This window comes from Aulostomus chinensis, chromosome 20, assembly GCF_037954235.1.
Source record: "Aulostomus chinensis isolate RoL2024-O1b breed Wild chromosome 20, RoL_Achi_v1.0, whole genome shotgun sequence".
Taxonomy (NCBI): domain Eukaryota; kingdom Metazoa; phylum Chordata; class Actinopteri; order Syngnathiformes; family Aulostomidae; genus Aulostomus; species Aulostomus chinensis.
In genome coordinates, this window is record NC_141339.1 from 9,071,666 (window position 1) to 9,096,136 (window position 24,471).

Consider the following 24,471-nt stretch of genomic DNA (forward strand, 5'->3'; position numbering starts at 1 on the left):
TAGAGGGATGTGGGTGGTGAAAAGCTTAGGATGTATGGGAGGGAGTAAGAGAGAGTGGGGTCCTTTAAGTATTTGGGAGTAGTTTCTGATAGTAAGTTGACTTGGGTGGAGCACATTAGGAGGGTTGAGGGCAGGTGTAGGAAAGTGATAAATGTGATGAGGTGTTTGTCAGGTAGGGACTGGGGGGCTAGCTGTGCGGCACTGAAGACGATTTGTATTTCGATGGTGAGGGCGGCACTAGATTATGGGTGTATAGTGTATGGGTCGGCTGCTAAGTGTCACTTGCAGGTTCTGGATGTGGTATACAATAAGGCACTGAGGGTGTGTTTTGGGGCACAAGGGACGACACCGGTGGCAGCACTGCAGGTGGAGATGGGTGAGATGCCCCTGGAGCTAAGGAGGAAGCAGTTAATGGTGAGGTATTGGGCTAACCTGCAGGGTCACTCAAGGGTGCATCCGACCAAGAGTGTGTTGGATGAGTGTTGGGAGTACGGGGGGAGGGGACACAGGGAGCACTTTGGGAGGATAGGGAATGTACTGGCTAGGGAGCTAGGTGTAGGGCACATTAGGGTGAGTCAATCAGTGGTGTACCCAGAGATGGCACCGTGGAGGATGGATTGGCCAGAGGTGGACTGGTGTTTGTTGGAGTTGAGGAGGGAGGGGAAGGACTTGGTTAGGGCTCACAACAGGTGTATGAGAAGGGTGTATGGTGGCTGGGAGAAGGTATATACTGATGGATCGAGGGCGGAGTCTGGGGAGACAGGATTTGGGGTGGCAGTACCGGGGAGAGGGATAGGGATTTGTAGGCGCACTACAGATGTGCTGGGGGTTTACACAGTGGAGATGGTAGCAGTGCTGGTGGCACTGAGGTGGGTGGAGTGTACACAGGTGGGGAGGGTGGTGGTCTGTTCTGATTCAGCAGCAGTCCTAACTAGCATCAGGTCATTTCAGGAAGTCAGGTAGTCGTCAGGATGTCTTGTACCAGGTTCTTCAGGCAGTCATGAGGATAGTTCTGCGGAGGTTAGGTTTTTACCAGCACATGTGGGGGTGGAGGGGAATGAGAAGGCAGATGAGCTGGCAAAGGGGGCGTTGGTGAAGAGGACTGTGGAAATGAATGTGAGGGTGAGTAGGGCTGAGGTGAAGGTGATAGTGAGGGAGAGGGTGATGGACATGTGGCAGGGAAGGTGGGACAAAGAGAAGAAGGGTAGGCACTTGTATAGGGTTCAGAGGAGTGTGCGGGCTAGAGGGTGTAGGGGTGGAGGTGGGCAGAGGAGGGAGGAAGTAGTGAAGGTGAGGCTGAGGATGGGACACTGTGGGCTGAACGGGACTTTGAAGGTGTTAGGGAAGCACGACACTGGGCTGTGTGAGGGGTGTGATGAGGAAGAGTCCGTAGAGCACGTACTTCTGAGGTGTGGCAGGTATGAGGTGGAGAGGAGGGTGTTAAGGGACAGGTGGAGGAACATGGGGAGGGCTGAGATGAATCTGGAGGGAGTTCTGAGGATGGAGGATAGGGAGAGTGTTAAGGTTCTTTTAGATTATTTGAGGGAGACAGGACTGTTTGATAGGATTTAGGTATAGGGATTATGTTTAGGATTTAGAGGTAGGATTTAGTTGTAGGGGTTAGAAGTAGTGAAAGATGGTGTTCCGCGGTGGGACAGAAGAGGACGGTAATGCTCCATCTCGTTGGTTGCCAACCGCCGTAAAAAACAAAGAAGAAAAAGAAGAAAAGGAAGAAGAAGAAGAAGAAGAAGAAGAAGACACTTAAGGGAGGTTCTGGTTTGTCCTGAAGAGGGCAGCCTTTCGGTATGGTCGCATTTATTGTGACAAAGAAGTAGTTCATCGCGGAAGAAGGCGGAACAGTCACCCTTGAGGTATCATGAATACTCGACTTTTATGGATAGTAAGTAAATACATGCCTGTAGAGGTTATTTGGGTAGTTTAACATTGCTAGAATTGCAATTGGTCCATTTTATGAACATTTGTTGCCAACATTGATATTTGTAGTACTTTTGTGGTATGCTGCTCATTGTAAATGGATACACGTTTTTCGGCCACTACGAATGTGCAGCCGTTACTGCATTCGTTCAACATTTAATGTAATAGCCTCTAAAATATGACATCATCTGATGTACTGTAAAGGGGACTCTCGGTAAGATCCTTACAATTTTTCAAATCTGAGGATTTTATGTTTACCCTTATGTTTACTCAGATAGTGAGGTAAATTGTATCGACCGGAAGAAATTTTAAACTCTTATTTTGTTTTTGATTAGTTCGCCACGACATTACAGATGAACCAAGCATTAAATGCTTTTACCTTAAGCGTACCGTGTCGAATAGCCTCCATACACCTGGAGGCTTCATCCGCAGATTCGTGGCACGACGACTATCCAAGTCTGTATCTCGAAGAAAGAAGTGAATTCCACTTTCTGGGAAAAAATGTTTTATTCTCGCTTTTTATAATGAATCCAGTAACAGATAAAGCAAACTGTAATTGGTCGATATCTATATGGATGCTGGTGTAGGATTGGTTACTCATAACCTTCGTACAGTATTTTGTCTTCATCTTTTCTAAATGAGAGGTCAGTCAGGCTGCACAGATCAAGTTTACTGACCTTATCAATATTATTGTCTTATCAAATATAACAATTTGAGACAGAAATACATTTAACCAACTTATCTTCAAGTTGAACTCTCCTCTACCACCTTTCTTTTATGTAGGATATGTGTGCATGCTGTATGAGATGGGTGCTTTGCCACACAGCGAGAACTATACATCGTGGGAACCCTGGCCAGCGGACACCAGCAGCAAGATTCTTTATACACAATGAAAGATCCAACATCATTGATGCCCCTTGGAGATGGAGTCCATTCTCCACAACAGTGGAGACTCCACCACAGAAAAAAGAGCAGGATCCTAAGCCGCATGACGCAATCTCCCGTGGGCATCAGATACCACACTCCCGGATACAAGTGATAAGTGAGACAAAAGAGAACCTGGGTATAATGGACCGTGACAGTGTGACCAAAATCATGAATGAGAAAGATCTCAGGTTGGTGCTGCTCCCTGGACGCAATGATCCTCCTGTTTATCACTTGATGAGTGGCAAACAGTTTCGTGAATACCAGATGAAGATTGAGGAACAGAAAAAAAAAGCAGGTATCTTGAACTTGAGCAGGAAGCAGTAACTTCCAGACACAATGTGTGAATCATGATGTTGCGTCATGTCTTCTCTCCACAGCCCCTATACAGTTGAAGCAACTCAAGTTGTCATTGAACATAAGCCCTCATGACCTCACCACCAAAATGAAACAAATGGAGAGCTGGCTGGAGAAGAAGTGCCATGTCAAGATTATTTTGCAGTTACTCCGTACGCAATCTGCAGACAACCTGGTGAGTACCACTAAGATTTAAGTACTGACCTGTGAGCTTTTTTTTTTAAGCTCACAGTAATTTTTTAGTAACTTTTAAAATTAATTTTTATAGCAAAGAGATGTAAAAAAAAAAAAAACATCAAAGAGGATACAGTAGGTGACTCCATGCAGAAAACTGTCCTTTTGCTAACAGGTAAGGATACGTAAGGGTTGATTAATTTACATATCCTCTTTTCCTAAAAAATACACCTTTAAAATGTTTATTTTATCTGTTTCCAGTTGACCGTTTCTTACATAAGATTACTCAGATGGTTGTCACAGTAATCACATTCCCTTTCAACACTGGTGCAGGAAAAAAAAAGGTCTCAACACTGATAGTAACAATTTTGGTCTTGTTTTTACCCCCCAAAAATAAACTCAGGGCCCAGGTTGAAAATACTTGAATGCCCCTCTTCATGTTGTGATTTCATGAGAGGTTATGTCATTGAAGGGAGTAATGTCCCCTCTCATGACTGCATCAAGGACTACAATCTATTATGGTCTCCAAGTAAAGAACTACAAACCCTGCTACTCAGTGGAGCAGCCTAATCAGGGCAGATAGTGCCCAGCTGTACTGCATTGGATGATGTCCCTGCTGGGTGACTGAAGGAGAGAAAGCACTCAGTGTGAATGAGACTGAAAGAGACATTGAGAAAGACACTTAAAAAAAATGAGCGTTTCACTAATTTAAAATGGAAATAACCTTGCATTCGCAGCTTGTCTGAGACGTTCATTTTTTTCAGCAAGAGACAAGTTGCCCTGTGACATTTGTCGAGAATACAGTAGATCTAAGTTGAAAGACAGCCTTATGTCTCTTTATTTCTAACCCCCACTCATTCTTGGCCTCAGGAATAGATATTCTGACCTCTCAAGACATCACAATGTAAATAAAATATATTTTAAAAAATGTGTTATAGTCTTTTATAATAGTTTTTTGTTTTTTTCAGAATTTGCTCTTTCCTCTGTTGTTTGTTAAACTTCTGTAGGTAAAGTTTATTGTTGCTGATAACTGAAGTATATGTAAAAGACTGTTGTGTGCCACAATGATGGGGAATAAAGCCTCACCCTCTCTTTATGCCATTCACAGGCTGCAAATTTGATTTGGCCATAATGGCAAATGGAGAGTCAAAGACCCCCCCCCCCCCCCCAAAATCTTCTTGCATAGCTAATCATTAAGAATTGCCTGTCTTATTTTCACAGGAGTCAAACCTGGAGCAGATCATACAAGATATGAAGGTGATGGTGGACTACGTTTCGAGGCCAAAAATAGTACAAGATGGTCGAGCAGCCGTGTGCGTCGTCAGACAACCTCCACCCACGCAACATTCAAAAAAAAAGAATTCTTCACGGGCTTCACAAGCAAAGGTCGACAGCTCCAGTTCACAGGCTGCCCAGGACAAAGCCGACCAAGCTGATAACACACACACCCAAGAAAAGTCTATGGAGCAGTGAACTGATGGAAATAAAACACCTCTTTGAAAACAATATTTAGTTTTGTGTTAAATCTTAAATTAGGTTGTACTCAGTGTGAAAGTAATAGACTATGGCATGTTTATAGGGCCATGCATATTCAAGATGCACCCACCTAGAGGGACTAAACATCTGGAAACAACTTCTTTGAGGGAAACTTCACTGGTGTGAATGGAGCAATACATTGGAAATGCATATCGCATTAATGACATTCTAGTTAACAGTTAAGCTAAACTAGAGACAATCTAGCCATGGGATCACTCCAGCTGTGATGACATCTACCATATTGACACTTTCACTTAAACGCGGCCCTCACTTTACCCTGCATTTGATGGTACGTGCAGCAAATTGTGACCAAAAAGTCCTTAAAATCTGAACTCTGAATCATAAATTTGGGCAGCATACCAAGTCAGTTTGCCTATCTGACATCACCTCAAATGTGGTGGTGGGATGTTAAGCAGAATTGGGTTTTCTCATAAAATATTTACTTTGTGTTGTCAGATGTGCTGCAACTTGGTATTGCCATTTCTATTTGTCTTTATTATTGATACTTTTTGAGCATGTGTGTAACTAGCAGTGCTAACACCACTACACTTGATACAGAGACATCAGTTTGCTGCAGTTGCTTCCACTAGAATGCATTTTGATCAGAGGTTCGAAATAGTAAGTTGGAAAATTTGACATCCGGCCACTTAGAGGACAGACATGAACACCCACTTACTTATACATACTTGCCGCAGTGATAAGGTCTTTGGGACAAAATTTTGCCATCATGAAACACATTCTTAATTGAATACCTGTTAGCGTTGTGTCTCCAAGAACCTCCGCTGGAGAGGCAAACACGATTCTTCCAAAGATAATCTATACCCTCATTAAATGTTGCTGATCATTGAAGTTGAGTATTTATGTATTGGTCCTTCAAAAAGGGAAACAAGGCAACCTCTGACTGAGGCTCAAGGTAGGGTCTGGTCACCATCTTGACAGCACTCTCACTTTGTTTTACAAAAAAAAACCTCTTGTTATTGCAGAACATGTCTGCTAACAATTTGGCACTGGTTTCATTTGGAATGATGAGATGAAGTTGACAAATTTTTACCCTGAGTGAGACAATGTATAAGATGTGAAGAAATACATCACCACTAGAGTGTACCTTTCTCTGCTTTATTGAAGATTCATCTGAATGTTTTTGGTAGAAAATAAAAACAATTTTGGCATACAGATACATTCACTTGTCAAAGATAAATGTGTTTTCTTGACCAAAGTGTCATTTCCACATTTTATCAACATCATTCTACCTTTTAACAGCAGAGATACTGTTGTTGGCTGTTTTTAGAACTACAGTCATACTTTTCTCTATACATAAAAAAAGAAACCAGAGAACTTATTAATTTAATATCACCAAAAAGCCCCCCCCTCCAAAAAAAATAAAATCTTTTCCTATATTGTATTAAAAAAAAAAAGAGAACAAAAGCAGCTGAACTAGCATTTATGAACAACATTTGTCAATAAGCCTCTAGTACTTTGTAGGAGGAAAAGGGTTTAACAAAGTGATAGTCCAGGTTGCCGCAGTGAGGGCACTGCTGGACGTTGCTGTACTCTGAGAAATACTGCATCCCTACCCGGACATCCACCACGGGCTTCCCGCAGTGTTTACAGTTTAGACGAGCCTGGAGACAGAGAGGAGAGGGACACAGGTCAGGTTGTGCAACTTCCACTAATCAGCTGCAGTTTATATCAAGCAAGGACATCAAGGCCAAATTTTACCAAACCTGGTAGAGGCGTGTAGCATGGCCCATGGAAGAGCCTTTTAAATTTTTGGGCAAATGTGTACAGAAAAAGTGCATTTTTTTAACATGGCTTTTTAGTCTACAAACACCTGTGTCAACAAATATGCTCTTGCAGAGGTGAGTGCCCTTTGAATGTCCTCTTAATCGAGTGAAGACTTTGGTGTGAGTTTGAATTATAGCCCAACCTTTGACCTTTGGAATATAAAACATCATCAGTTTATCATCAGACAATTCTGTGAAAGATTGTCATTATTGCTATGTTCACTCTTGGGATATAGCCATAAATATGCGGTGATGTGACCATGACCAATTCTAAATTTTAAGAAATTCCCTTAAATGTGATCCTGAAACATTGTGTTCACAAGAACATGATGTATGTATGAATGGCTCTACAGACAACCATATTGCTCACCCTGTCAACCACACAGATGATTAAAAATATGTTAATCTTCAACTGGGTTAAGATATTCTCAGCTTAAAGGGTCTCTAGTGTGGGCGGCACAGTGGTGCACTTGTTAGCACTGTCGCCTCACAGCAAGAAGGTTCCAGGTTTCGAGCCCTGGCTCGGGCACGGGATCTTTCTGTGTGGAGTTTCTATGTTCCTCCTGTACCTGCATGAGTTCTCTCTCGGTACTCCAGCTTCCTTCCACAGTCCAAAGACATGCAAATGGAGACGAGGCTGATTGATACTCTACATTGACCGTAGGTGTGAATGTGAGTGTGAATGGTTGTCTGTCTTTAGGTGTTGGCCCTGCGATGGACTGGTGACCTGTCCAGGGTGAACCCTGCCTCACGCCCGAAAGCTGTTGGGATAGACTCCAGCCCCCCTGCAACCCTTAACAGGATAAGCAGTAGAAAAGCGATGGATGGATGGATGGATGTAATAATTATTGCAAATGTCCTTTCACAGTCCACCAATCTAGATGTCACTGCTGTTTTGGACTCAGTAACATATCCTGTGTGGATACTCTTTGGAGCTGTAGTTCTCAAATTTTTGTTCCAAGTGCGTCAATTTTAATGCACAGATAGTTAATCATACTGGACATCAGGGTAGGTAAGATTCCCTGGAACTCAAAATGAAATTCATGCTTAATTCAACATAAAAAAAAATACATGCTGAAGTCGCTGGTCACCACAATTATCAGTATATATACCTGGCAACACGGTGAAGCAGCCAGAATGTCGTAGGTGTACATGGTGCCCAACTGGTGCCAGCTCCCGTCCCAGCGTGACTTACACTTGATGCATACGATCTTGTGAACGCCTTCTAGACAGTCCACACAGATGGCGTAAAGGTGCATTAACCTGCCTATCAGACAGGAAGAAACAGAATTAGTAGCTACATAAGTTTAAGACAAGGCAGCATTTTTGAAACAAACTCCAGATTGTAGTTGTGATTTGTTGCCATCCTTCTGCAATGTGTGACAGATCAAATGAGAGTATGTTATGGAGTAAAGCAGCCTGTTTGCCTATATATAGCTGATTTGCATGATGCTGCATTTCACTGCTGATGTAATTTAATTTCCTGGCACACAAAAGGTTATAGAGGGATTACAAAGCAGCTTACTGTCTAAATCACTGTGTACATGAATGCAATCAGAGCCACTAATGAAATTGGTCACAATGGAGTCATGATCTCCACTGATATGTTGTAAAAGAAGTCTCTGTTACCTCCAAAAATAAAATTCAGATTCAGAAAATCAAACTCAATACTACCAAAGAATAAGCAAAAGTTCACAAACTAAACCATTCAACCATTTCTCCCCAAAATTTAGATTCAGCCTGATACAAAAGCATGACAAGCTGAATTAATAATCCTTTTCCAGTGACGAATTTCAATGATCATACATATCAAAGCAGGTAGGCCGGAACATCAAAGAGGCTTCCTGCAGCCGCCTTGCTGATTCACATCCATGTTGGATTGTGTACAGAAGCTTTTCCATACATAGTATGGATGGTTATATGAGCAGATGGACCAGTAGTGGATTTTGGTGGCAAAAGAATAAGAAATGGAGCAATATACTGAAGATTCATTTATTTATTTATTTATTTATCATAAATGAACATGTAAAAATAAATATCTGATTAGTATCATTCCTGGCTTTGTGCTGGACAACTATTTACTTTTACTTTTTCTGGATTAACATGATATATATTCACATCCCACAAAAAAAATTACATGAACAAATATATAAGTGACTAGAATTCAGACAATTTAAGGGTTTTATTTGCTTGTATAAATGCTAGTGTGTAATATGTGTAATATACACAGATTTTTGACAATAAGTAAATGTAGAGTGGTTAGCACTGTGCGGAGTCTGCATGTTCTCCCTGTGCCTGCGTGGGTTCTCTCCAGGTATGCCGGCTTCCTCCCACATTCCAAAGACCTGTAAATCAGGTTAATTGCCACCTCTAAATTGACCGTAGGTGTGGCTGTGAGTGTGAATGGTTGTCTGTCTATATGTGTTGGCCCTGCAATGGACTGGTGACCCATCAAGGGTGAACCCCGCCTCTTGTCCGAAGGCTGCTGGGATAGGCTCTAGTCTAGCCCCATGCTGCCCTTAACAGGAGAAGCGGTAGAAAATGGATGGACAGATAGATGGAATAAATGTAGAATAAAAACAAATAACATGATGGCAGTCATGTTTGGATAATCACAATGTTAACCCTTTAACGGTTTTATGCATTATTTCATGGAGTTTACTTTCTTATCTCTATGTCTTAAAACTGCTCAATCACAAGAAAATGTGACAATATGAACACTGAAAAATGGAATTTTGTCGATATCTTGTAATTGTGACTCTGCATTTGATTTTACGCACTTGGCAAGACTCACAAACGTGAAAATGACAACACTAGATAAATACATTTTTTAATGCTTGTGAGTCCTTTTTTGTATACAGCATTTGTACTATTGAACCCTGTCACCACTTACGATGTAAAATGATTTATGTAATAAATGTAATGTAGGTAATGCAGACAACTAAACTGACCTTGCAGGTGGCAGGGAACGTCATACTCAATCTCATCGTGGCGTGACGGGCTGAGAAACAGCGTACCGTCCACCAAAGGGAACTGTTCAAACACAGGCAGCGCTCGGTTGCACAGCGCACAGTTGACCACGTTCCTCTGGCTTGCACTGAGGGCTGACAGGATGAACCTAAAGGGTGACAACATGGAAAACTATCAGGTTCTATAGTGAATGCTTCTGATCTTTTATGTGACATTTGCTGTGTTGGATCCTACTAAATCTAAAGAAAGACGACATCCCGTCTGCCTCACACCTGCCGCCTCCTCGTTTCTTAACTCCTCATTTCAGTACCTCTTATATCTCTTAAAAAGGGTGGTTGCTAACAAGTTACTAAAGAAGATTGCAGGGGTTGTAGAGGATATTCACAACAGAGATTATTTGATGTAACAGTCTGAAATACCAAGTAAAAAACTCAACAGCTTTTGGCCGAGAAACTCACGGTGACGGCAACTTCAGCTAAGGACTAAAAAAATGTTGTCACATTTCAGTTTATATTTTCAATTCCTCAGAAAAGCTGGTTTGGGGTTCCTTTAATATATCACTTAACATGACTATTTTCAGGAAAAGTTCTTTTTCAAAGGTCAAGTAAACAGAAAAATGTAAATGCATGAATAACAACAACTTGGGATAATGAGCTATGATTAAATTATACCTTAATATCTGACTTACATTTTTAATTTCTGCAATAGCTCTGTTTTACATATTTAAAAAATATCCTGCCTGTCCTTGATATCCTGGGGGTGGAGAGGATTGGGAGTTTGTGGGTTTGTGCAGTGTCTTAGCTGTTTCTTGGACTGTGCTCTTCTGGACAGAGACATCAGATGTTGTACCTGAAACCTACAGGAGCCACTCTCCAAGTTTGGGGTTCACAGCGCCCAGTGCTCCAATGACTGCTGGCTCCACTGATGCCTTTATAGCCCAGATCTTCTCTGGCTCCTCTTCCAGCCATTGATATCAATCCAGCTTCTCATGTTCCTTCTTCTTGATGTTACTATCGCTTGGGATCACTAAATCTATCACCAATAACTTCTTCTGGTGTTTTTCCATCAAGATTATATCCAGTAGGTTAGCCATCACCACTTTTTCATTGTGGATCTAGAAGTCCTGCTGGATCTAGGCTTGGTCATTCTGCATCACCTTGGGTGGTGTCTTCCATTCTGACCTTGGGACTTCCAGACAATACTCAATGCAGATGTTCCTGTACACTATGCAAGCCACTTGATTATGGCATTCTATGTCTGCTCTCCTTGCCTACATCTTACACCCTGCTACTATGTGCTGAACCGTCTAAGGGTCCCTGCTCTTGTACACACACACACACACACACACACACACACACACACACACATACATACACACATTGTTGTCATGCATGCACAGAGATGTATGTTTCTAATATTGGTGTATATCTGCAAATCTAATACGGCAGGTTTTTTTTTCTCTGTAAGTGATGTAACTATGTATTACTGTTGCATTTGCGGTATATAAATTAAAAAAAAAAAGTGTCATCCCTATAGCACTCTGTACCTCTTTTCCAACATGGCATTTCCAGGAGCCAGTAGCTGCTATGAAGTGCTACCAGCACTGACCAAGAATTTTTTTTTTTTTTTGGTGACCAAGAAAACCAAATAAAACTTTGTAACCACCATTATTTAAAAAAATAGTTCACTTGTGTAGCATCTAGTCTGCCAAATCCAAAGAAGACGAAGCAGAAAATTGCAATCCAGAGCCTTCACAGTGAGCAGTGTCAGTAGTTTTGTTCTCAAAACAACGTAGTTAATCTAAAACTATTGCTTGATTACAGAAAAAAGATGTAAAGTTAACTCCATGAGAAGTTTTTTCAATGTAATCAATTTGATGGTTAGCATAAAAAAACAAGCCAAGTCATAGATAGAAAGCTACTTAACTTGTGTTTAAAAAAAAAGTATTAAATGCAAAAAAAAAAACAGTTACCCAAAATATCTATTTGTATAACACATCAGTTACACCACAGAACCATTTCATCAACGACCTGTTCAATAAATCTGGTTGTAAAGGAGGTAGTACCTGCGCAGCTCTTCTCCCTGGCCCGCCTGGGCATCGTCCTCCATGCGGACATGGTAGGTGTTTAGTTTATGGCGAGGGATGTGAGTAAGGAGCTCCGAGAGGTCCAGCCTCCTCAGGAACTGCACTGGTTGAGGATGAGAACCATCACCTGTGCTGCCTGAGGTGAGCCGGTGATGAAGTGGGAGGGTGAAGGACAATGGCAGGGGGAGGACAGAACCAGGGTCGAGGTGAGGGCCACCACCAGCGCTGCGGCTAAGGGCTCCCCCAACGAGAAGGTGTTTTCTCTGTGTGTCCATGTGGACTGCCGATTTCAGGAACTCCCCTAGCTGACGGGAACTCCGGAAACCAGCTCCTCCGCCTCCTGACCCTAGGACAGCAGTAGGGGAGAAGGAGAAACCAGTTGGAGGGGACTGTCCTGGAGAGTCACATGGAGACTTCTGAGGGGGCCCCAGAGAAAAGGCTCCTCCTCCAGCTGCTGCACCTCTCTCTACAGAATTTTGTCGATCTACTGATTGTCTTCGAGGTAGCTCCTGACTTGAGGCTCTGTGAGCTAATTTCCCCCCTCCCCCCAGTGGCTTGCTTTTCTTGGGCTCCTCAAACAACCCGTCCCCGGACCCTGAAGCCCCTCCACTGGCCCCTGTCCTCCCTGAACTCCTCTCCGATGGCTTCTTCTTCCGCTCGTCCTGCATTCGTTTCACCTGATACCAGTCTGTATCTTTCTTCAGGTGACCCTGGCCACAGCGGCAGGAGCAGAACCTGAAAGCAAGGTCGTAACCTTTCTTGGTCCACATGTTCTGTCGGCACTGCTTCTCGTTCCAGGAGCGCGCACGCCCGATACAGTTGAACTGCACCAGGATGGAGCTCTCCCACTCGTAGAAACACTGCAGGTGCATCCAGTTGCCATAAGGGCAGAGTTCATTGTTACAGAGCACCCGCTGGTAATCGTCCTTCTCCAGGTCGATGGCCCGGCCCAGGCTGCAGCCGAGAGGGGTTGCACACTGGACCTCTGGATGAGTCAAGACATAAGGAGAGATGGTTTGTTCTCATCAAAATACATTATGAGGATTGTTTTTAATTATAATAAATTCTCAAACTAGAAGAAATTTTTCAAAAAGCCTGTGTTGTTGGAAGACTCATTAAAACAGACAATAATGATTATGAGGTACAACGCTACCATAAACACAGTCTTTACATCCAAATTCAGTAACCATCAACATCACATCTCAATTACACAACATGGGATGTAAATGTGAAGGATTTTTAAGGGTAATGTAAGATTTCTTCCATGCCCTCGCTGCCTTATCAACACTGATTTATGAAATGAAGTAGGTCATCCGAGCCTGGAGCAGCTCTATTCAAGCTCTGCCAACTGTCAAGTCTGGATGTGAATCAAGCAAATGTGGGCATGTTGTCTCTACAAGGAGTTCACTTCTGTGTGTGTGTGTGTGTGTGTGGGGGGGGGGGGCAGTGTGTTTCCTCCTTCCTTTTCCAGTGCACTGGTGTGTTTTTGTCTTTTTGTCTTTTTAACCTAGGTGGGAAAAAAATAGTCGGCTTTTAGCTGTCATTAAGTTCACCATGAATGAGTTTTTAATTGAAGCTGATGAGCTGAATTAATAAGATAATGTATATTGACAAAAATAATGAATTTTACTGTTTTCTTTAGTAAATATGAACATATGTACTCATTGTAATTGTAACTCGGTTATGTGTAACTAGAGACCCTTATATCTAGATATACTTTCTTTATGTTCAGACAACATTAACTGGTATTTAAACAAAAATCTGAGCAAGCATCACTCGTCTATAAAAAAATTTAATACATATTTACAAACCTAATTTTGTTCATCCTTTTTTGTAAACAAATGTCTGTTTGTTTTTTTAAAGAAAATGCATGGAAAAATGCGTGGGTTTTTTTGCATTTGGTAATTAATCACATTTTTGCTAATTTACTGATCATATTACCTGGGTTTCTTTCAAAAACTTGGCAAAAAGGCCTCACATATCAGCAAGAAAATACCCGAAAACAAAGTGGAAATTAAATAAAGGTTTAAAATGTGAAACAAGCAAGACAATTAAGCAAAAATAAATAAAATAAAATAGCAAAGAACTAGAAATAAAGTATAGAATGTAAAGAATAAAAACAATGTATATATTAAAATCAAACACACAAATGTTAGATCAGTGAATACCGCATCAGATTTCATGTGTGTTAAAGCTGGTGCGTTCAGGAGCCTTTAAAAATAGGAGAACCCATAATATTCCTGATTTTGCTGAGGGCCCCTCTACAAAATCCCTGAGGACCCCTGGCACCACTCCTTGCCTAAATGAATGCTATAGTTAAATAGGTGTATACTTGCGTTAACCTCATGCAGCACTGTAGTTAAAACGTTTCTACGTCATAATAACGATGTTTAATATTGCGTTCATGGACAACTTGGAAGTGGGATGTTTCCCAATGGGAACTTTACCGATTCCCAGATGCCTGAATGCAAAATAATACTACATTAGCAACAGATAAGGGGGAAGATAAGTCCTTTTAGTTACCATTGGGCCAAGAATCGGTGATATTGTCTGGCTATTGTAAGTTTCTATGAAATGAAGTTGAACTTGGAGGCGCCGACAAGCGGTGAACTACCCTTGAGGAAGGCCGCGACCGCAAACTGCGTGGGCAAGGTGCGAGTCAGAAGAACACCTTTGTAGCCTTCAAACCAAAAATAACGTCGGTCAACAATGTGGATGTATTGACATTCAAGGAAAACCGCACTGTGACATCCAAACTTGCCGGTGCTTCATTTCACGACAGGCCTTTTATTTTTTTAGGCCATTTTTTTCTTTCGGGGGGGGGGGGGGGGGGGGCAACGAGGGTGAGCCAAATCCCGTCCGTAAAACTAACATTTTGAAGATTTTTCGCTCTTGATGTTCTAACTACACCTGTTACTTCATTACTTAATAACATACTATGAACAGAAACAGCAGCTCTGTCTTTCGGCGTGCATTAAACTGCGTAAAATTGCGACCGCTTTCTACAATCCTCTTTAACCAAAAAGTAACCCTCAAAAATCAGAGTACCCAATTACTCGAGTTGCGATCTCGGAGCAGATGAGTAGCTGCTACTCGCAAATTTATTAAAAAAAAAAAAAAGAATATGAAAATCTACTCGTTCAACAGAGGGCCTTAAGTCGTGATCGAGCAGTGTAGCCTACATTTATAGACAATCAACCAAACATAACATCGGTAACATTCGGAGTCGAAGTTTTGCATGGCGGGCTCTGCAGATGAGACCCAAGTGGAGCAGGAACAGAAATATTTGCAACGTCGCAGTGCAAGTATGTCACTACAGTCGCACGCAGGAAGAAGACAGCATCATCAAACTTCTCCATCTGTGTCCGTTTCCTCACTCACCACTTGAGCGCTCGCTCCGGGGTGCAGCCGCCGCGGCCGCGCCTCCTGTTGCGGCCGCACAGGCTCCATTTTCCTGCTCATCCCCGCTACTGTTGGTGCGTTTGCTTTTCTTTCCCTTGTTGTTCTTCTGGTTGGGCATTTTATAGGACTGGGTGTCAAGTGTTATCTTCGACCTCTATGCACGGCTGCTGTCAACGCTGCCTGACATGTCCGTGGACTCCATTTGCACGGCAGTGCTGCGGTCGCGTTGGTTCACCGTGTTGTTGTTATTGGCCTCCGCGTGGACGACAGGACAGGCCCGCTTTTGTGCACCTCTGACACTAGCACTTATAAAGCTGCTATAACCTTTAAGAGCGAAGGCGTGTCCGTCTCTTGTTTTCATTCCTGCTCCGCTGTTTTCTTCCACCCCCTGACGTCACAGGACCCCCGGCATTGGCTGTCAACGATTTCAGCTGCATTCCATGACTGTGGGAAAGCGTGTACTTTACAGTTTCCAATCTGTTTGTCAAAATCAAAGCTTATGTCTCGATTTACCCCCTCAAATGCGAAGTGAATCCGAAGGAGATAGGATAGAACACCTACCATAATGATTGAAAAATATGAAACTGAAATGAAATGAGTAAGAATGAAAACGTTGATATTTCAAAATTTGCAATTAGACATTGGCTTGGAAAGATAGGATATGCTCATATTTGAAATTGGATGTACAAATTTGCAATTAAACATTGTCTTTGGCAAATATCTATTCACTGTGCTTTGAGGTGAAACAGATTTTTAATTATAAAAGTGTCCGTTGCACCTATTAATAAGGGAAGAATAACTAGTAGATAATATGACAGTGGAAAGAAGCTGGTGTTTATATTTTTATGTATCTTAGTTCTGGAGGTTACAGCAGCTCAATTTTTTTTATTGAAACCCACAGTTTTTGAATCACTTTCATGCAAAAAAATGGCTACCGTCTGGTAAATGTACAACAAATATTTCATTTTTTTTAAACTCCTGCATTACCAAGACAGATCACCTATAAATAGAAGAAATATAAGATGAAAAAAGGGAACAGGAACCTACTCAATTAAAATAAAATTTGTTTGTTTTTTTCTTGCCCTAGAATGTATTCTTTATTCTGAAAATCCCAGTGGGCTACATATGACTTTTAATAAATATTGTAAAGGACAAACAGGATGAGTTACATAAAGTAATAATTCTATACATGAAGACAAATTATGTATTGACATGCAAGTAGTCAGATCTGAAGTGTACTGAAAGCTTGTAGGTAGTTGTAGTTGTGCTTTTCTGTCTTTACAATGTAGTTGAATATAGATTTTGTGTGCAATTAAGCAAAACTACATTTGTATATTTATTCAAGAAAAACTGTATGTTGTGTCAAATTGCATTTTACGTGTGTTTTTGTTTGTTTTTTGTTTTCTCCTTTTCTTGTAGGATTGTAAATCCTCCATTACTTTGAGTTCATAAAATTAAAGACAGCAATGGTTGGTGATTAAAAAAATGCTAGAAATGTTGAAAGGTGTTATCCCATTTAAAAGAAAATAACTTCTTGCAGAAGTTTGAAGTATGGAGATACACAATGCAAAAATAATATTAAATCTCTTTTCCATTAAATAATGTTAAGGGTTCTGTCATCAAGTGTAAAGTGGTGATATTCCAGAATCCCACATTCCTGAATGCAGCATCAGTATCAGAAAAGAGAATTGAGTGGATGAGAGCAGGTAATCACTATCACGTGCATGTGGGAGGCAACGCTTCCTTATTTATTATGACTGAGATATCTCCTACATGAGAGAAACTAACTTGATGCGTTTTACTTGAGGCATGTTTGGAGCTGACATGAATCTCAATGAAAGAGCACATTGGCTTTAGTTGGTTTTTGCTCAAAGAAATTCTAATATCCCCCGTGATGCAGTGCAATGATGAATGCATTGCTGTGAAAAGAATACAAATCAGAGTAACCCACATGGAAAAAAGGTGAATTAAAATACGCATGCCCAAATTTCTTTTTAGTGCACTTCAAGATTGTCTGTTTCCTATAGCTATGAACACAATCTAAAGGTGGAATAATGTTAGGCACCCAATTTCAACATTTATTCTTTCATCAGTAACTTGAAAGAAGACACAATAAAACTGGTTCAGTCATTCAGCTGTAAAGATTTTATTCCTTGGAGAGTAGGAATGTATTATTGCCAATACAAAAATCAGTAGTGACAAACATGCACGCATCATGCAGGCGTCACATGAGATGACATGGAAAATGGCTTGAGGTATTAGCACAGCTTTCACATTAACTCTTGCTGAATGTTGCGTTTGCATTTGCATTGAAAAATAATAATATTCTTACTCTCAGTCCAGAGCAACACATATCAAGTACAAAAGCGCAAATGACACTGTCACGATTTTTTCTTCCATCAGTTCCAAACTGTTTGTGGCCGTCTCCATAGAAACATTACTGTGATGATTACATTTCACATGGCTTTTCCGGGTTATAGTTTATCTCAGTGTCATTCATAATTACAATAATACAAAAATGTTTACTTGATCACTACAACTGACACATCTGTGCTATATATACCGTACAGCACAATCACAAAGCGAAATAAAGTTGTCTTAAACATAGTTAAATTTAAACACTTGACACCATAAGATGCACCTAGGTAGATATCACAGCAGTAGCCTTGAAATGGATGTGATAAAACTTGCAGATCAGGAAAAAGTATGTACAGATCAGGCGGCACGGAGGTGCAGTGGTTAGCACTGTCGCCTCACAGCAAGAAGGTTCCGGGTTCGAACCCTGGCTCGAGCATGGGTTCTCTCCAGGTACTCTGGCCTCCTCCCACAATCCAAAGACATCATGAGGGGACGAGGCTGATTGATACTCTAAACTGACTGTAGGTGTGACTGTGAGTGTGAATGGTTGTCTGTCTATATGTGCTGGCCCTGTGCTGGACTGGTGACCCGTCCAGGGTGAACCCGCCTCTCGCCCGAAAGCAGCTGGGAAAGGCTCCAGCCCCCCCCGCGCAACCCTTAACTGGACAAGTGGTAGAAAATGGATGGATGGACCGATCAGGAGAGATTGTATCATGATGTCGTACAAGCGAGCACTGGGCTTTCACATTCATTCAAAAAGTTGTAATGCTCTTGATGTATGTGATGTGATGTATATTTAAGACAAACTCTCCTGGAATATTTAAGAAGACTTTGAAAATGTTGCTAGATGATGTCTTTTTGTTGGCCAATCCAGAAGCTAGCAACTCAGCATGATCCCTAAAACAAAAGCTGAAAATGAGCTCTGAGACTATCAAAAGTTGATGAGCTTTACATGTTTTGTTCAGAAAGATAATCTTGACAGTTTCTGACACAACTGTTTTATTTTAGAGGTGAAAGTGCAATCACAAAGCTGCTATCAAGAAATTACCTCCAACTAACTTCACGCCACTTTTGTTTTCACCCTGATATTTCATGTCAACAACATTTACAGTCCTCTTTATCCATTTTAAGCAACCACCATTTTGAAGACACATACATGCTTTGATTCATATTAACATATTTTATGCCGCAGAACAAAACATTAAACCATGTTAAGCTAAGGTGAGCTGCAGACCTTATTTTGGACATTTGACCCCCAAAAAAAAATACATTCAAAAACTTTGAGTCGAGGGAATGTATTAAATATAAAAATCATTATACACGTGTAATTAATATTTCAGCATTTTCCCCCCCAAAGTTTCTATTACATAATGTTTTATTTCACAATTTTTTTTAAAAACAACAGGATAAATTTTTGTATGTGATTTGCTGTCACTTAAGATTTTCATTATTTTTTTCAGTCTTTTGTCTCCATACAAAGCTTGTCTGATCTGCAAGTATCACCAGACCTGCTATACAGACAACAACAACAAAAAAGAACCCAAACAAAAACACAGTAGATTGCAACTTAAACAACTAATTTAAGCCACAGGATATTTATTTAACATAGTTTGGTTGAGAAGATTTGGTCCTGAGAAACGTTACAAATCCATTTTTATTTGGCACCAATCACCCTGTAATTACATACGATTGCACACAAAAAAAAATTCCCACATGCTTATCAAATCTTTCTTCCTCCATTACAAAGACAGAAGTTTGGCATTTCTTCATTTAATAAAATTCATTATTGATTTCATATAAAAAGATGGAATAAAAACTATGCACACTGCGATGAATACAAAAAGGTGCAAAAGTCTTGTTGAAATGCACTTGTCTTTGTAGTTTCTATGAAGGAATTACCCATTGATTTCAAAAACAACTGGTCTGTTCATGTGCTATTATATAACGTCTTATTACAAAGTCCAGAGGTAGTAAAAATGTCTCATGTAAACAATAAATGGAACTGGTAATTAATGAAAATGACACTGATGGTGACAAACATTGCCGGTTACTTGAAAATTACACAAGATGCTAAAATTCAAATGATTTTTTTTGTGACTGTGACTTTAAGAATGAGCCTTTTTTTTTTAAGCAAGCACTCCTTAGGAACAATTCCTCAAGTTGTGTTTTTGACATGGGTTACAAGTTGCTAAATCTTACCGCCGACTGATCTTCTGTCCTTCAACCACTGAAAGGCCTTGTCACACCAGAACTTCCTCAACAGGAAATATGTTGATCTAGAAATTAGAGAATACTAGCAAGGCTAATTAGTAAACCATAGTAGCTCTTGTTAGTAACTCTCTGAACCTCTTTCACATATCGCTGTACAAGAACAATATTCCATTAATTTCAACAAAGATAATAACAAGTGTCTTTAGAAGGGGAAAGAGCTTGCTAACTGACTGAGCTGACAGAGCTTGCTAACATTCAGCAAGACTGTTAGCTTAGTTGCTGACAGGACAACCATTTCACTTTACACAGTTTAAACAAAAGTAAGTTTTAGTTTCATTGAATTCTGTCTCATAACTGTCTGAAAACCATCCCTTTATAATGGTGATATTTATACTGTGGCAGAGAAGGTTCAATAAAAATTGTCAGTGAAACACAATAAACCACAACAGTGTCCTCAATTTTGGACTCCAATCCCAAAATACTTCAGCCCTGTCAAGACTGATTTTTATTTATTGGTAGCTTGTAAAAATTTTCATGTTAAAGTGTACCAAAGGTGACCACAATGTAGACAAAATGAGCAAATTTACCAGCTAGCAGATTGATACTTGGAATTATTCCATTTTGTTGAGAAATGTTGTAATTTACTGGTGTGACAGGGTCTTAATTGCGCATTGGGTTGTACTTATAAAATACTCTATTCCTTACTTATGCATTTATAGTCTTGAATTGATAAAATGGCAGTGCCTGAAAAATGGTAAAATGAGAATTTTCTTGTCATCTGACTGTGTGAATGTAGTTTTTGTTTAGCCCCAGAAAATCTTCGAAGAGTGATCTTTGATGATATTTGTTGGGAACAGTGAAATCAAAAGGTAAAGATTCCAACTGGGTCCATAAGTAAACAGGGTCTTATAGGTGAAGGAAAATAAATGAAAACAATAGCTCAGTGACAGTAGACCGCAGAAGCTCAGTGTTTGAAAGGATTCTGTTGGACACAAAGGTACTAGATGCCATCTGCTCCAAACATCAGCATCATTCTTAGAGCAGGATGATATCAACATGGTCATGGACGCCTTGGAGGAGCAACTCGCCTTGGAAGCTGATCACCTTCTTCCTTTTGGCTGCCCTCAGGGTGCCCACCAACGCCTCAAAGATATTGGCACAGCGGTCATCATTAAATAGCACCCCAAACTTCACGCAGGTTTGACCTTCATCATCTGCAATAAATACATTTTAAACCTGAGACAGCGGACACAAGCTGTGAACACAGTACTGCCATGTCACGTTTTTTTGACTGCTAGGGTAAAACCGCTTTATTAAACAGCTAAAAAATTCAACACAAAACCCATCCGTCCATTTTCTACCGCTTATCCTGTTACGGGTCGCTGGGTTGGGGAGGGCTGGAGCCTATCACAGCTGCCTTCGGGCGAGAGGCGGGGTTCACCTTGGACCAGTCAGTCCAGTCCATTGCAGGGCCAACACATATAGACAGACCACCATTCACACTGGTATAGAGTCCCCTCTTGCATGTCTTGGGACTGTGGGAGGAAGCCGTAGTACCCAGAGAGAACCCAGGGGAACATGCAGACTCCACACAGAAAGATCCCGTGCTCGAGCCGGGGCTCGAACCCGGAACCTTCTCGCTGTGAGGCAACTGTGCTAACCACTGCAGAAAATAGAAAACCACTCAGCAATAATTAAATCTTATCTCCTTTCAGTTCTGTTTTTTGGTCTCCACCAAGTTATGAGAGAATTGTGGCTGTTAAATGCTCTGCGATTTTTAACAGCTACACCTCAGTCATGGCACCTAGCCTGCCATCCTCTCATAGCCGAAAAAGAAGGGGTGAGGTGAATTGATTATATGATACATATTTTAGTAGATTTAAAGAAATAATCCAAAATAATATGATATAAATCTGTTTTCTGACACTGTCCACATTGTAATGTAGCACAAGCAGTAGCATATTTAGCATAAAATGAAGGACTGGCTAGTTGGCATCAGCTGCAAAGAAACCATCCACAAAAAAAAAAGAAAATTGAACCAAGAGGATATTAAGAGGGCAGCACGGTGGTGCAGTGGTTTGCACTGTTGCCTCACAGCAAGAAGGTTCCTGGTTTGAGCCCCAGCTCGAGAACGGGATCTTTCTGTGTGGAGTCTCCATGTTCTCCCTGTTCCTGTGTGGGTTCTCTCTGGTACTCCGGCTTCCTCCCACAGTCCAAAGACATCAAGAGGGGACGAGGTTGATTGATACTCTAAATTGACAGGCAACCTGTCCATGGGGAACCCCACCCCTCGCCCGAAGGCTGCTGGGAAAGGCTCCAGCCCCCCCCCCCCCCCCCGACCTTTGACAGGAGAAGTGGTAGGACATGGATGGATGGATGGACGGGTGAATATGATGAGAATTTTCTATTGATACTTTGATAAGACTTGCAAAGCGCATGCTGCATGATGGCAGAATGTAAATCATTTGATCAAATTTATCTTGTAATCACATCAGAAAAATGTTAATAAAACTAGGCCATGGAGATAACATAATACACAAAAAACACAGGGAAAATTGTTCCTGAGTGTATTAAACAGTTCAATTTACATACGTTAAAAGGCCAATTTTGGTTGCATGATCAAACCCCAAGCCTCCTCCCTACTAGATCAGAAACAGCGATGTATATCATTTTTTTAAATGAAGAGTGACATGCAAACAGCCACTTTTTAAAAAAATTTATTTTACATGCATTCTTATTTTATTCATCTTGTGGTAAAATGTAATCTAGTTTGGTAGTAAATTATTAAATAACATATAGCAGCAGATTTGAATGCAACTTTAGCAACAAAGATAGTGGCATAAAAGCCATGCTTTTCAATTCTACTGGAAGTGAAAAGTGTGAAGGCCCTTGATGTAAACAGGTAAGGAAGTCAATTTTAAAGATACAGTTTTATGGCTTCATTGTCCTACTTCAAAAATCATAGAGTCTAACTTCTATGTAGTCTTAATAAATAATCTTGAAGAAAATATGGAACAACATTGCTGCAGACAATGGTCAGTTAAGCATGAGCAGTGTGAGCTGTTGTTTATGTTTCCAAACACTAGGGGTGGTCAGCAAGAAATACTGGTCACCCTCACATGATTGCATGGGTATGGCTTATTTGAACTTTTTTGAACTTTGCTACAGCCATTTAATCACATAATGAATGCTGTAATACAGAATAAGATCATGGACTCACTTTTACTGCCAAGTCTCTCAATCTCCTGCACCAGTAAATTTATTTCATGACTGACATCCATTGTTGCTAGAAAAGAGAAAAAAAATGAAATCAACATTTAAATGAAATTAAACTTGAGATGTGTTGAATGATCTTCAAAACCTGACATAATTATTCAGGATTTTAGCAATAAGTCCTAGCATAACACTGTGGAGGAGATCCTCCGAGCCAAACTTCATTCCAATTTTTGCCATTTAAAGCCAAGTTGCTTGTAAGTGCGTAAAACTCACTTTTAAACATAGGAGCACCTTAATCGAGATCAATCTGTAAATTCGGGTTATGTTTACCCACCATGCAGCACTACCTACGAAAGCAAATTAAACTTTTTATCCGTGGTGCACCTTTCACCAGCAACAGCAGCGTAAAGATGATAAATCAGTCCAAAATTTTGTCCTACACGTGATTAACATGGGGTCATAAGTGAGACTTCAAATTCTGTCAGTTTACATTTAAAAGCCAGTTTCACGTATTAATCAAAAACAATCAGAGGCAGTGCGAATAACTATGAAGCATGTGTAACGTAACAAGCTGGTACATGAATAGGGCGGACTACCTCAATGCGGAAACGGGTGATTAGCACTCCCAGCTAGTCAATGAAATGTACAAATCCTTGTTCTAATGCATTGATTAATATTATATCGGGTCATTCGTATTGATGGGTAAATAATTCACTGATCGTTGATGTTTTCGCTGACTTTACAACAGGATAATCCACAGAGCAGCAGGCGGGAGGCTCACTCGGTAACATTAACACAAATAATCCGCTTGAAGAGGAGTTATTCAGACAAATAAAAACGAGTGTAACATGGTCAAGACGGGTACGGTTTAAAGATCAAGTAAATCAATTTTACCTGGCTGCTTCTAATTCTTCTTGTCAGAAATGAGGTGTTGGAAGGCTTGCTGATGATTCGGCACCGGCGAAATAACGTTGTTGCGTTCAAGGACTTCACGGAAACTACCCTTATTAAGTATTTTAAATTAAATTTATTTCAAATACATGCTAGGAGTTATGACACGTGGTTTGGGGATACGTTAATTCTTATTATTATTCTCATTCTTATTTGTATTCTGATCCTTATTCAACAGCCTTCCAGTTTTGGGCGAAAAAAAAGATTTTTCAAACTCAGCAGTAGCTCACTGAAGTTGGTACTCCCCCCCAGAAAAAAAAAATTTCTACAGGAGATGTTTCCAACAAACGAGATGTTAGGCATTCGCTACCATCGCTGTTCTGAGAGTATGCTTTGAAAAAAATAACTAAAATTAGAAATGATTTTTTTTTCTTTATTGTCTGTTATGATTAAACCAAATTTCCTATAGAGATGAAGGCAACATCCAGCTCATCTGACTTCATTGTGACACTAAACGCTGCTTTCAGGGCACTGCCATATATGGGATTTTGGAGGTAAAAGATGTCTCGTGCATGTTGTCTGCCCTCACAATCCTTCAAGTGCTCCAAGACTGGAGAACTCTGCCAG

At 40.7% G+C, this 24,471-nt stretch overlaps 3 protein-coding genes across 6 annotated transcripts; 1 reads left to right on the forward strand and 2 right to left on the reverse strand.

The window, feature by feature from the left end:
- The first annotated feature begins 1,543 nt into the window (after positions 1–1,543).
- mtif3 (mitochondrial translational initiation factor 3) lies at positions 1,544–6,010 on the forward strand. Of its 3 annotated transcripts, none has more exons than XM_086189934.1 (4): positions 1,544–1,871; positions 2,719–3,157; positions 3,240–3,391; positions 4,612–6,010. In XM_086189934.1, the coding sequence occupies exons 2-4, from the start codon at positions 2,722–2,724 to the stop codon at positions 4,861–4,863; spliced, it is 840 nt and encodes a 279-aa protein (XP_086046060.1). In that variant the 5' UTR covers positions 1,544–1,871; positions 2,719–2,721; the 3' UTR covers positions 4,864–6,010. The 3 variants fall into 3 exon arrangements, with proteins under 3 accessions (XP_086046060.1, XP_086046059.1, XP_086046061.1); XM_086189933.1 differs by having other exon boundaries at positions 1,628–1,900; positions 4,612–6,009; XM_086189935.1 differs by lacking the exon at positions 1,544–1,871 and adding an exon at positions 1,914–2,149.
- On the reverse strand, positions 5,964–15,544 carry heca (HECA ribonucleoprotein granule regulator). Of its 2 annotated transcripts, XM_086189930.1 has the most exons (5): positions 15,148–15,544; positions 11,746–12,751; positions 9,662–9,828; positions 7,823–7,977; positions 5,964–6,548 (listed from the first exon to the last, which is right to left on the reverse strand). In XM_086189930.1, the coding sequence occupies exons 1-5, from the start codon at positions 15,284–15,286 to the stop codon at positions 6,384–6,386; spliced, it is 1,632 nt and encodes a 543-aa protein (XP_086046056.1). In that variant the 5' UTR covers positions 15,287–15,544; the 3' UTR covers positions 5,964–6,383. The 2 variants fall into 2 exon arrangements, with proteins under 2 accessions (XP_086046056.1, XP_086046058.1); XM_086189932.1 differs by lacking the exons at positions 5,964–6,548; positions 7,823–7,977 and adding an exon at positions 7,996–9,223.
- Positions 15,545–19,629: 4,085 nt separating this feature from the next.
- Positions 19,630–23,946, reverse strand: abracl (ABRA C-terminal like). The gene is made up of 3 exons (XM_086190268.1): positions 23,848–23,946; positions 22,958–23,023; positions 19,630–20,951 (listed from the first exon to the last, which is right to left on the reverse strand). The coding sequence occupies exons 2-3, from the start codon at positions 23,016–23,018 to the stop codon at positions 20,773–20,775; spliced, it is 240 nt and encodes a 79-aa protein (XP_086046394.1). The 5' UTR covers positions 23,019–23,023; positions 23,848–23,946; the 3' UTR covers positions 19,630–20,772.
- Between the last annotated feature and the right edge of the window lie 525 nt (positions 23,947–24,471).